The 14,230-nt window shown below is 47.7% G+C and overlaps 1 protein-coding gene across 1 annotated transcript in view; it reads left to right on the plus strand.

Moving 5' to 3' along the window:
- ICE1 (interactor of little elongation complex ELL subunit 1) overlaps positions 1-14,230 on the plus strand; it is a 740,954-nt gene that overhangs the window by 372,202 nt on the left and 354,522 nt on the right. Inside the window, exon 14 of the mRNA XM_069613713.1 lies at positions 9,393-9,561. Coding sequence (XP_069469814.1) covers positions 9,393-9,561 — 169 coding nt within the window. The remainder of the gene's footprint in view (positions 1-9,392; positions 9,562-14,230) is intronic.

Below are 14,230 nucleotides of genomic sequence, written 5' to 3' on the forward strand. Positions count from 1 at the left end.
ATTGACAACTCTTGAGTGTGTGTGACTGCGATCCAGTATAAAAGCGAGGATTTTTGGACTACAGTCAGTCAACCACTGGATCAAAGATTCTGAAGCAGAAGACCAGCAGAGATACCAGCAGGACCGGAAAAGCACAGGTGAAGCCTTGCAGCTGTGCTGACCCTGTTTTCACATCAACAGGGAAGACCCGCCAGTGACGACTTCTCCCTTAATCTGGTGGTACCAACTAGCGACAACATCTTCATTTTGGGCCATCCCCCGACTTGCTGTGACTTTCCTGAGCTGCAGAATCCCAATAACCGGGGTATCTGGACCATTATTGAGTGCATCGTCTTCTGAAGATCGAATCCAGCTGAAACTTTGCAGGTATCCGTGTGGACCTCCAGAGGCAGAAATTCTTCACCAAAAGTCCCCATACTAGAGTTCAGGAACAAGTAATGGAAGAGACTCCGACCCGCAATATTATTTTATTCTTGTCGCTAAGAGAAAGGCACCAAAACCACTAAGAGCTGCTAGAGTGAGCTGAATCCATTGCTGCCGACCCCTTCTGCCGAGTGCTGCCACAGAAGCCCGACAGAGGTGTCCCCCCCCCCCCCCTTTTTGTTACCTCAACCACGTATCGGGAATCGGGGTCTGCAACAGTGCACCTAGAAGGAAGCCAGCTACAATTTCTTCACTTTCAAGGTACTGTGGTGCTTGGGTTGTAATTATCTTGTGCCATTTTCGGTACTTCCTGGCTTGGGAAGTGCTGTTTTCACCAATTGAGAGTTGACCTCAACTCATTTGTGCTGGACTTGCAGCTTGTGCACTCTCAGGAAGTCTACCCTTGAGCGCCAGTGGTAGGGCGAATTCTCAGAAATGTGCCAATTCCCTCCACCTTAGAGACCCCAGCAATGTTGCTGGATTTTGAGGACTTGATTCTTACAAGCTGGAGAGTGACCTTTTTTCCCACTCTCGTATTTTAATGTGATTTTGTACACAGTTTCTTTTTGTTATGGAGTCTGACAAACTCCATAGGCATCATCTTTTACATTGGGTCACACAGCACCCTCAGCGCAGTGGCCCAGGGAAGTCTTTCAGATTTCCCAAAGGTTTAAATACCTTCTCTTGGTTAAACTACCGTTTCCAAGAGCAGTAAAGTGAAATTGACTTGACTTACCTTTGTAACTTTCTAGACCCAGCTCTTTCAATAGGGTGCTGGAGGGGTTACCAAGTATCCCCTTTGTCTAGCTTCTCATGTAACATTTTTTATGTTACCCTTTTCTCACTGAATGACTGGTGGCAGTGGTTTCGTTTTAACTACCATGGTGTGCAATTATCGCGAGCTGCGTTCACAGCTGCAGTAAAGCACCCAAGGATGCCATTTTAGTCAAAATGGCCCCAGTCTTCTTTTTTTCGCAATTTCTTTGTGGAAAGGTACTTCTTGAGATTTACTTTGCGCGCCAAACCAGGTTTGGTCCCATTGTTCACTTTGCCTTTGGCGGGATTCACGAGTGAAGCCCGCCTCTGGCTCCAGGGTGTCTGGGGTAGGCAGGAAGTGCGGGAGTTGCCCAAAACTCCCTGTGCTTAGTCTCCAAGGAGACCCAAATGTACTCTGTGGTGATTGGCCGCCTGACTGTCCGGCAAGGACAGCCACACTGCTGGGAGAGTGACAGCTAGGCTGGAATGAATGGGAGAGAACTGAATAAAAGGCGAGCCTTTTGGCTTGGAATGCAGAGGCGACCACTGGACTAAGGAACCAAAGAAGAACTTGAAGAGGACGCTTGCTGCAACTCCTGGACAGTTGGTTTGCCTGGTGAAGCCCTGCTGCAGTGCCGAACCGCCAAGTTCACATCGACACAGAAGCCCCTGCAAGGACAACTTCTCCCCTTGAGTTGGTGGGACCAATTAACTCCAAAGTAAGCCACCTGGACCTCCATCTCGGAGCTGGTTGAATTTGCACAGAGTTGCTGCTGGAAACCGTAGAGCCAGGGAGAGGAACACCAGATTGTGTGCATTGCTTTGAAGCTGGCCAAGAGCTCCAGGAAGATCCTCTGGACTCCCAGGAAGCAGGACTGACCGAGCCTGAGCCCCCTCAACAGAGTGCAGAACCCCAGAAGCAAGGAAAGTCCATCTCGACAGCCAGGAACTTCGGTGTTGTGATTTGCGGTAGACGGGAGGAGCTGAAACACTGAACAGCCACTGAAAGTGAAATTTGCCGGTTGTGAGTTTTGACCGTCTCAGTGCATTGCAGGAGTCCCCCGACGTCCTCCCTCTTGTCCCCACGACTGAGGCCCAGGAACAGTGAGACCTGCAGAGCTGCACAGGAACATCTTTAAAGGTACTGTACAAAGTCTGAGGGAACGTACCTCTTGCTATAGAGTTGCTTGCGTCTTCTACTACTCACAAGTCTAATCAGCTTGTGACCCAGCATTTGATTCTTCTTTTCTTCAGACTTCTAAAACATTGTGCAAAGGCTTTTCCATTTACCTACCAAAGGTGTTTCATCCCATTTAAGACTTTGGTCCATTGACTTTGGCTTAGCCTATTGTATTGAATGACTTTCTGGCGGGATCCAATAGTATTTGCTTGCTTAAGAATATTTGTGGTCTCTTGTATGTTCTAAATAATCTTTTCCTTTGACATCTTACTCCATGATTCTAAATGCAACAGTGATATATTAATGTCCCCAGCAACCTAGCAATTAAAGTCATCTGAGGGTATAGGTATTGTCTGTGGGCCATCCCAAAAGGGTATCTACTGATTTAGAGATATTACGAGTGTGTATTTCCTGAGGTGTATTTGAGTGTTACTATTATATTGCTCCCTTCTGAAGAAGGCTCATTTAAATACATTAATAATTTATTCAAGAAACCTTCAGTGTAAGAGTTTATTTGAATATTTTTAACTGTAAATCCCTGTGTAACTCCACTACAGCTCACATTGAGTCCTCTTGAGATAAGCCTGGCTGCTCAACATGCTACCAAAACTGCGTAGTACAAGCTTATACCAAAGGTTGGGTTTCCTATACCTGTATTCAGTTGTTTGTAGTCTTCCCAGAGGGTACTACATACAAACTTTGCCTAACAGCCTGTGTTTCTTCAAGCCCAACTGACTGGTAAACTAACCTTTCCTCTGAAGAACTTCATGAGAACTGGAACTGTCCATTTGACTATAGCTGTCCTGGTTTCCCAAAGGCCCATCTTCTGATCCTATTGGCTTTGGCAGTTCTGGTTCCTCTATAGGTTTTAACTATGAACACTTTTTTTTGCCAGAACACAGACTGCCTGTATACCTGTGGGAGAGTGTACTTGTTATTTACAGTTGCTAATGGTGTTCTGCCTAACTCTGAAACTTTCCCTCCCACCTCAGTTTTGCAAAGGTGTTATATGTAAGTGCTGATACTGACCTTTATTGACGTCACTCTTTGTGCTGGATATGTAAAGCATAGAAAGTTACTCACCTGCATTATTGTTCCTTATATTAGTTGATTCCATTTCACATTGAATGTTATTAGTAGTTGCTGCATTTATGATTTGCTTGTGTGCCTTGTTAATATATAAATATATTTTACAATCTCTTTGGTTTTTTTACTTGCATACCTGTGTGAACTGATTTCATTGTACTGCTCTGCAGCTCACATAACTCCCTCCTAAAATAAACCTGGCTGCTCAGCCACTCTACCAACTTGTATAGCACAGGCATATATTAAGAGTTGGGTCCCTAATACCATCAGATAAGTCTTATGAAGTCCCACACCATTTGGACTTTAAAAAAAGTTAACAGTCGTATGTCGGTTGCTGGAGGTAGTTTTCCCCGCTGTTGGATCCATTAGAAGATGCTCAGGCGGTGCAGATGAAATTACATTTCTAGTCGGGTCTAGCAGCTGAGTGCAACTCTTTCCAACAAAGAAAGGCTGCAGGCACTGATGCAGGACTCTTCAGCAGACTCTACCAGATGGGGTTCCAGTGACAGTTGATGGACATGGGCGACAGCAGACGTTCTCACCAGTTGTTAACAAAAGAAGCCTTCAGCTACGGATACCCATCGATGCTAGGACACAGACCTTGCAGGAACGAGACTTGGAGCGCCTGGACACCACCGAAGTTCAGTGCAAAATCATGGCACAGCAACTCTTCTGGCACGGTAGCCCAAAACTGAGCTGGTCAGTCCACCTGGTGGTCCAGAGACACTTCTGAAGGCTCCAGACGATCGTGAGAAGGCATCGAGACTGGTTGCTCCCACCAGTCCAAAGGGTCGAAGCACCAGCAAGAGTCTTTCGAGATCAGGTAGTCCAGCAGGGCTTCACAGGGTCTGCAGCAAGAATGGTCACCAGGCCTCTTCAGGATTCGTCCTCGGGTCCTCCGTCGTCTGCACAGCTACACAGGATACTGTACACCTCTTCTGATCTGCTGCTATGGCTTCAAGACTCCTTATCCTAAATTCAGGTGAGTCATCAAAGTCAACCCTCCAATGGAAAGGATCTGCACAATTCTCCAGCATGGGGTCTGGCATGGAGTCACATGCTCATGAATATTCCCAGTTGTCAGGCTGGGAATCCTCGGTAAAGGAAAAAATCAGACAGTTTTGTTTCTGAACTGTCTTTCTTCTAACCCCCAATCACTGGTCTCTGGGTCATACTGCCCTCTACCTAAGCCCCTCCTCTGGCAGCGATCTTCAGATTTGTACCGCTCGTTCGAGTGGTGGGAGTCCTCGTGCTTTAGCTCACAAGCTTTAATTCCGGTTTACGTTTTTTTACTCCGGTTTACGTTTTTTTTTTCTTCGAAGAGTTTATTTTTTTGGTCAATTGAGCCTCCAGCTCCACCGATTCTTCATCCGATTAACGGGGACCCGTTTTCGGAAGCCTCTACGCCCCTCATGGGCGAATTTTCGTCCACTTTCACTTCTTGGAGGATTCCAGAACATTCTTGAGGCCTACCCCGTGTGGACATGGCCGAAGAAAAGGGAGACTCGAAGCCTCTGTTCAAGATCTGCCCATGATGTGGACTCTAGAACATTTTCTTGGATGATGGGTACTCCTTGTGCCTTTACTGCCTTCATTCGGACCAAACGCATGTGGAGGAGACCTGTGCGTTGTGCAAGGACATGTCCTCGCGCACCATGATGGATCGTCGCAAGCGGCTCTCCGAGTGGCTGGAGACAAAGAACCCGGCGGCAGGTGAGCCCCGGCAACATTCCTCTCCCAAGAGGAAATCTGAGCGGTCTTTTAAGACCTTTGTTGGCGCTCCGGCGACGAGGGCCCAACAAAAGGAGCACCGCAGGCACCGGGAGCGCTGTTGGTACGGGCTCCGCGGCAGCCAGGCTGGGCGCAGCATCGCCGACGCAGTCAACCACGAGCCAACGCTCCAGCTCAGCGAAGAAAAGGAAGTCGGAGCACACGGGTAAGCTTCTGGAGAAGGCCTGACCGACTCTGACGGAGAAAGCCAAGGGGGAGCGAGGTGCTCACCCTCTCCCCCCCCCCCACAGTGAAGGCCTCAAAGGTCGTGAAGGCCTCAAAGGTCGTGAAGGCCCAGGTTCACCAGGCAAAGACGTCGATTGAGTGAGTGATGGTGTCCCTAGCGAAGGGCGCGGATGCGGGTTCCCAGGAGACATCCACCAAGGCGAGAGTTTCCCTGCCTTCCCCGGGAATCGTCCTTTGTGCCCATTGAGAAATCTCCTGTGAAGACGATGCCGATCATCTCCCCGGGCCGTTGCCCCGGCTGAGAAGAAGGGGGGGGGGGTGCAGTGGTCCAGCTGGACTAGGAAATCTCTGGGGAGGAGCTCTCTGGCCTGAAGACGGTGCTGGACAAGAAATTTGTCGAGGCCAGGTCCTACGGGAAGGACCCCGATGCGGCAGATGTGGAGAGCGACGAGGGGACCGACTAAGAACAGCAGGGCGGTGAGGAACCGGAGGACACCACGCCACTGCCAATTCTCGCGTCGCAGCCGCCACCACCGACGGACCTTCAAGCTCTGCACACCCTGTGCACTGAGATACAGACAAGGTTGCCCACGCCCCCAGCGGCCGATCCTTCGCCTGGGCCATCGGGGGACCCGCCTACTAAGAGGAGACGCGTCCATCCTTCCTTCACTGCCATCCCCTCCACCGAGGGATGAGATGGAGCTGGAGACGGGTATGGACGATGGAACGGATCTCCTGTTGCCAGTATCCAGGGCTTCTCCCCCCGACGAGATCGGATCCTTCCACGCCATGATCTCTAGGGCCTCAGTTATTTCAGCTCAACCCCGAGGAGAAGTAGTAGGAGGGATTCCTTTATCAGCAGCGAGAGGCCAAGAGGAGGACCGTGCTCTCGATCCCTCTGTTGGACGACATGTGGGACGAAGGACTATCCCTGCTGAAGAACCCGTCCTCGGCCCCGTCAAAGAGACAGGCATGAGAAGAAGTACAGGGGGCCCGACTCTGCACCGAAGTGCCTCAGCTCTCAGCCTTCCCCGGATTCGTTTGTCACGGCGGCTGCCAGGAAGAAGTCTTACACATCCCCTCCAGACGGCGAGAGAAAGAAACTGGACACCATGGGACGACGGGCCATCGCGTCGGCGGCGACGACCATTAAAGTGGCCAATTCCCTCGCCGTTGTGGCCCGCTATGACGGGGAGCTTTGGTTTAAGATGGCCCCGCTACTGGACTTCCTACCGAACGGCAAGAGGGCTGAGGCCCTAGAGATTCTACAGGAAGGCGAGGTGGCATCGGACCATGCCATCACGGTGGCCACGGACATCGCCAATACTAGATTCTGACAGTTGGGCAATAGTTTGCCTTCGTCGACTAGGATGGCTGAAAGCCATGAATTTCCGTCCAGACGTCGAGTTGAGGGTACTGCACATGCCCTTTGACAGGGATAACCTGTTTGGCAAGACGGTGGATGAGTCTCTGCAGGCCATCAAGGCAGACACCGAGACCGCTTGTGCCTTGGGCACACTCCAACAGCGACGCCCGTCCTTTAGGACCTCAGGAGGCAAATCCCAAGGAGCCTCCAAAGGATTTGGGGGCGTATTCTCTTCCTACCGGCAACTTTCCCGTTCTTCAACCCAGGAAGCATATAGGGGCCACAGAAAAGCCAGAGGAAATCGTCCTCGTCGCCATGGCCCCCAGGGCGGCACGTCCCCGCAAAGCAGGACTGAACCGGCCGTGATGTCGGGCCCCCACGAGAGCACCCCGGTGGGAGGCCGGCTGGCGAACTTCGTCGACGTGTGGAAGTCCATCTCCACTGACCGTTGGGTGCAGGACGCCCTGGCCCACGGGCACACACTGGAGTTTCAACCGAAGTGTCCCCGCTTTCCACCAATGGCCAGGCAGGAAAACCACCCCCCCCCCCTAGCTTCTTCTAGAAGTGCGAGCTATGCTGAGAAAGGGAGCGATGGAATTCGTCCCGAAGAGGTTCCGGGGCTCGAGTTTACTCGCGGTATTTCCTCGTAAGAAAGAGCAGCGGCTGGCGGCCCATCTTGGATCTCCGCCGCCTCAACAAATACATCAAGTCTCAGAAGTTTTGAATGGCCACCCTTCAGCACGTGCTGGGGCAGCTGGAAGAAGGGGATTTCCTATCGTCTCTGGACCTGGAGGATGCTTATTTTCACATCCCCATTCACAAGGGGCACCGCAAGTTTCTGCGCTTTGTGGTCCAAGGGCCGCATTACCAATTCAAGGCTCTTATTGAAGTCGGCACCAAAGGTTTTCACCAAGTGTCTGGTGCCAGCAGCGGCACGGTTGCACCTGCAGGGCATTCACGTCTACCCCTACCTGGACGATTGGCTCATCCGGGCGAAGTCGAGAGAGACCGCCGTCGAGCCCACAGCGGAACTGGGGTTCTCGATAAACTTTGCGAAGTCCTGCTTGGTACCAACGCAGAATGTGCTGTTTCTGGGGTCCCGGCTCAACAGTGTCGTTCCTGGCGTCCCCTTCGAAGGAGAGAATAGCGGCCATCCTGGGCAAGGTACGACGACTCTTGACCCTGAAGGTCGCAAGGGTGAGGTCCATCAAGTCCCTCCTCGGCATGATGTCGTTATGCATATACCTTGTGTGCCTGTGCAGGCTGCGAATGCGATCGCTGCAGGAATTCCTCGACGCCCTTTGGATCCAGGTATCGGAAAGCTTTGAGGACAAGCTCACCCTCGATGAGAGTTTCCGTCGAGCGATTCGTGGTGTGGTTGTGCATGTGTGTACTGCTATGTATTCTTTATTCATGAGCATATGTACAAAACTTTACATAAGCGAGTGCCTTCAACACACCGGTTTAATACACCACACATGTAAAGCAACCACAGAGCGACTGGGTGTGGGACTACAGGCCAGAAAATCCACGTGACTGGAGGTTTTGTCATTTCAGGAACTGCCTCATGGCACATAATTTCGCGAACCAGAGGAGGAAGATTTAGATTTATCTTTAGGATCACAACTGAAGAGTTGCACCCAAAACAGGTTGTGTGGGAAGCATAGGATTGCCAATCTGACATTGGACAGAAAAAAGAGACATTATGTAAAATTACATAATGAAAGAAAAATATATCCGAAGTTAACTGAGAATAAACTGACTAAAAAAAAAAAGTTTTTAGATTGATAATTTCTGTGCATACGTGTGCAAGTCATTAAGAAGTCTAGTGCTTTTTGATTTTTTTTTTTTCAAAACTACCCATGAAATGTATTGCTTTTTTTTAACCAAAATATTGCTGTATAAGGCACCATTTGGCTTCTTTTTAAAAAGAAATGTTTTTGTGTAGTGCTCTCCTTCAAAGTCCCTGTGAAAAGCGTTGTGCATGTTAGCTACAATCTCTCATCCATGCTATAGGGATTGGGTTTTGCTCTCTACGTGTTTAGAGTTTTACCAGCTGTTTTGGGGTGAACTATCGATTTTACAAATATTGTTATTGTTTAGGGAGATGCATGCTAGAAATGGCTGAGCAGCCTTGCTTTAGATTGGCAGTAACTGATAAGAATTTTAGGTACCCTGCCCGAAAGGAATCTTAAAAGTTGCAAATGTGTACAAGGAGGTTCTGTCTCTGGCACTGAAGGAAATGCTTGTGAAATTTGCATTTGAATATGCAAGAGCTGTAAAATCCTGCATTCCTTGAAAACAACGCTTGAGTCCAAAAATAAAATCATTTGGAATAAAGGTGCTTGCTGCCTGAGGAGTACAGGTTTTGCAGAGTAAACAGATTGGCACATGGACACGTGTGGACCGGCGACTGCATGCAGGGGACCCCACAATTATAATGCAGTTTTCCTTTAGCAAATTCAGCAGTCTGACATCTTCATTTAAAAGAAAATGATATTGCCGGCTCAAAAGTAGAGTGCTCACTGTGCAATTAGTACAAGAAGTAAACTCTTCTATAACATTTGTTTAATACGTGAACATCTAAGATTGCCAATTTTTGATGATTCTTATTTTAATTTACAGGATTTAGCAGAACCTCTGCTCCATGGAATAGTGAAGAAATTAAAAGATGAAATGTCGTTCATGCACAAGAACTATCTTCAGTCTCTCTGTCGAGTCTATGTAGGTGTTTGTCGACAGCTTGGAGACTTGGAAAGAGCACGGCTGTTTTGTTACTATATTCTAAAAGAAGGTATACAATGTCGTTTAGATGTTCATTCCTTAATGGATTGGTTTTAGTTTTAATGTATGGGCTACATTTGGTACTTTACTATGAATATATCAAGATTGTTATTTTATTTCAAAATAGTTGAAGCTCTAGTAATGTGGTGTTCAAATTATTTTCCAGCATGTGATCCTACATGGATTCAGTTGCCTTGTGGAACTTCCTCTTCTATCAGGATGAGTGAATAATCATGAGTGAATAATCTGAAGGTTTATTTTTGCATGTATGACCATGCCAACTCTGTTTGAATTCCTTTTTTTATTCTTCCGATACCCTTTTTATTGGCTTCTCATCCAAGGAAAAAGACCTCTGTTTCAGTTTGGTTTAGTATGAGGGTATGTGCTTGACATCAATATTTGAATAATGGAGAGGGAGTGTGTGAGGTGATGGATGACATTGACTGAGAAAGAACCTAGCCTTGTCAGTTAGGTGTCATGCTGTGCCTCCTCCTGGGGTGTGCAGACCGTAGTCTGCTAGAAGGGAAAATAAAAATCAGGGGAATGCCGAGAAGATGGGGAGAACAGGACTATTGCATGCAAGGGTGATGCGGATGGGAGAAGAATCTTTTTGGAATTATGTTTTGAAAGTCTTCTCCTAGTAAATGAGAAGCCTGGTGTGAATTATGGTAGATGGTTAATGTTATTCTCCAGCATTGGATCTTTCATAGATTCACGTTCAGTTTGAATGTTCCCGTTGTCAGGCTGGGAATCTTCAGCAACATGAAGCAGTTTACCTTTAAATGTTAAACTGCTTGTTACTTTAGTGGCTGTCATTTTTGGGGTCATATTACCTACAGCCAGTTAGACGGGTCCCCTTCGCTCCATATTTGTAGCACACATTAAGTTGTGGAAGTCCTCGAGCAATCTCAAGATATTTGATGATTTTGTCTGCTTTGGAGTAGTGTTTTTTTTTTTTTTTTTAAACCTCCATCATTGGTGCTACATCATTTTCTCGCCTGGTGTGTAAAGTCAGCCTATTCCGTCGCCTCTGGGGTTGCTGTCCTGCTTCCATCTATTTGAGGCCTTCAAGTGTCCAGGGTCATAATGACAGACACAAGGAAGAAAAGTCTGTTCAAGGCCTGCTCGACTTGTCACCTCAAGAACATGTACATCGAGGATCTTCATAGGGAATGCATCTATTGTCTCTATTCGGCCCACGATTTGAACAACCATCCCATCTGCCAGTCGTTCTTGTCCAAGAACCCCAAGGACCGCCACAGGAGGTTAGTGGCATGGTTGGACAACAGTGCTGGGGCCTCTGTCCACAGTTACGCTTCTGCCAGGAACAGCAGACACCTTGAGTGCACTAAATCAGGTTTAAGGTCCCATGAAGAATCTTCCCAGGGGAAGAGGGCAAAAAGGGACATGGGAGGCATGCTCAAATTGCTAATTCGTCCACGCCTACTGTCCCCTCTGTGACTACTATGCTGACAAGAATGCCCTCATCTAAACACTCCACTTCAGAGAAGCGCCACTCATCCACGACTGTCTCCTCCGTCTACACCATCCTCATCGAGGGCCCAGTCAACGTGCCACGGATGACCAATGTCCTCTTTGACCATCTCCTCAACGACTGCATCTGCTCCATCAACCACGTTGTCGACGACCAAGTAAATCCTGGTCACCTAGTTGACATTTAAGTCGATTTCCTCTATACAAACCCACCTCGTCATCTAGACTCGCTGTCGATGAGCACATCCTCGTCGACGACCATGTCTGCTCACATACCCTTGGTTTTGCGTTTTCCAAGAGGATTTGCAGTGGATCGAGAGGCTCCATCGGCACTGTCAAACATTCCGAGGCCAATTCATGCTCAGCTGTTTTTACTGGCCCCATTTGCAACCCTTGATGATCCCTGCCCTGCTATGGGCCCTGTGAACAGCTGTTACAATAGGGAGCTGACTCTGACATGAACATGCAGGACAGGGTGTTTTCTGAAGATGAAGGAACTGTACTTCCACCTGTCAATATGCCGCCACCACCAGTTGCGCCTGAACAATTGCCTGCTCAACTAGAATCTTCTAGTACAGATACTAAGCAGACGCCTGTCCACATTGACACACCTTCCAGACCTGTCCAGGTGCCTACGTGTCTGGCTATTTTGTCAACACTACAAACTCTGGTTTCAAAGCTTCAGCAACGGCTGCCAGCACCACCATTGCCTCTTTCCTCGCAGGCCCCCTGCTTTTCCTTGTGGAAGGTGGTTTGGTTCCTCCAACAAAACAGACATTCCCCCAAAAAGGAGTGTCTACCAAAAGTACACTGCTAAACTGAATCCGAAAGTACAGATCTTTAAATAATTAGTCTAAAATGACACATACAACTATACAAACATCACCACCAGTGACAATTTATGTAACTACGACCAGAACAGGGCATAATACTATATCAGAATTTTGTTTATGCATATGCCTTTCCACACTCCTAACGCTTCATGAGTGTGTTGAGCAATGCCGATATGGCAATTTGTGATATAGTATTATGCTCTGTTTTGGTCGTGGTTACATACATTGTTTGTGGTAATGTTTTTATAGTTGGATGTCATTTTAGACTATAATTATTTAATCAAAGATTTGTACTTTTGTAATCAGTTTAGCAGTTTACGTTTGTCGGTAGACACTCATTATTTTTTGGGGGAAGGTCTCTGTTTTGTTGGTCTGTTTACTAGGGGTGACTTTCTTTAATTACCCTAGAGTCTCTCTGTCACAGTTGGTTTGGTTCCTCCACCTTCCTGGCCCTCTCCACAGCTTCTGCCATCAGCCGTCCTCATAGACAGTGATGCCTATGACTATCCGTCGGACGGTTCTCCATGCACTAACTCTGACAAGTTTGAAGATTTGGTGCCATGACGAGATTGGCTCTTTTCCTGCTCTCATGTTGCGGGTCGTAAAATAATTTGATCTTCTCCCAGAGGTGCAAAAAAAAGGAGGGGTTCATTTTATCAAAGGCTGGAGCCTACCAGAAAGTCAGTGGTAGTCATCCCAGTGATAGACGATACTTGGGAGGATGGTCTTCTGGTGATGAGAAATCAGTTCTCAGTGCTGTACAAGAAAAATTGCTTCGAGAAGAAGTACACGTACCCGGATTCTACACCAGAATGTGTCTGCACACAGCCCAGTCCTGACTGTCATTTCCGTAGCCACCCAAAAGCTCCCTGCAACACCTTCATCCCCTAGTAGGGTGCCCGCAGACAAGGAAGGCAAGCAACTGGACACTTGTAGCAGCCGTAGACATTAACTGCTTGCCAAACCATTAAAGCGTTGAAATCTATGGCAATTCTCTCCCGCTATGATTGGGAGTCCGGGTTCTATACTTGACTTTACCTGACAATAAGCGAGAGGAGGCGCTTGCAGTTCTGCATAAGGGGGGAAGCTGCCTCCGATCATGCCATCTCCATTGCTGTGGACATTGCAGGATTCCACCAGATGGATAATGGGACTGTTACACCGTCAGGGTTGGCTCAAAGTCACCAACATCCGGCTGGAAGTTCAGTCCAAGTTGGTGGACCTAATGTTCAAAGACATGGATTTATTTGGCAAGAAGGTGGATGAGCCCCTACAAGCCACAAAGGTTGATACGGATATTGCTTGTTTGTTGGGTACTCTGCATCAATGACACCTGTCCTTTCGTTCAGGGAAATCGAGATTTCCTAGTGTTAGGCAGAATTGCATGCAGTACCCTCTGGGACCACCACATACAATTAGGACTACAGGTGTAAGCAAAACCAACCTTTGGTATAAGTCTGTACTACAGTTTTTGGTAGCGAGCTGAGCAGCCAGGCTTATCTCAAGAGGGAATGTGAGCAGTACAAGGATGTTACACAGAGGTCTTACAATCTGAGTGGTTCAAGTAGACACTTATACTCGAGGTTTCTTCGTAAAACACTTATTAATTTATTACACAGTCATTTAGTAAACATTCACTAGAAGGAGGCAACTTAATATTATACACAAACGCACTTCAATAACAAACCAATACATTTCTGAGTAAATTAGGCTCCCCTGAAATAGGAGCAAAATGGCATTTGTTACTTTGAATGGGAGTAAAAGGCACAAGTTAGGAGAATAGATCACAAATATTTTCAGTTCACTAGAGTACTCAATTCAGTTCAATAGGCCTAAGCCAAAGTCAATGGGCTAGTGTCTTGTGCACCAGAGGCGGTCTTCAGTCCTGAAGCCCGCCAAAGGCATACGAACAAAGGGACCAAACCTAGTTTGGCGCGCAGAGACAAACTCTAGAAGGAACTTTCCGAAAAAGAAACAGCAAAAAATAGAAGACCGGGACCTGTTTAAACAAAGGAGCTTAAAGCGCCATCTTGAGCAGTTCTTGTAGTAAACGGTAAAGTCTTTGCCAATGTTCTCAGAAGTAGTTTGTACAAAAAAAGAATCATATGTTGGGTCACAAGCTGGTTAGGCCTGCAAGTTTGGAAAGTTCCACAAACTTTCACTGCGAGAGGTAAGTTCTCTCAACAGGTTGGCACAGTACCTAAATATGAAGAAAAAGATGCAGCTGAAGACGTTGGTTCCTGGCAGTTCCTGCAGATCTCGCTGTTCCTGAGCATCAGTCGTGGGGACAAGAGGGAGGACGCTGGGGGGGACTCCTGCACTGCGCGGGGACTGGTCAAGCAAGCTGGCAAA

This window comes from Ambystoma mexicanum, chromosome 5p, assembly GCF_040938575.1.
Source record: "Ambystoma mexicanum isolate Mex_15411 chromosome 5p, UKY_AmexF1_1, whole genome shotgun sequence".
Classification (NCBI taxonomy): Eukaryota; Metazoa; Chordata; class Amphibia; order Caudata; family Ambystomatidae; genus Ambystoma; species Ambystoma mexicanum.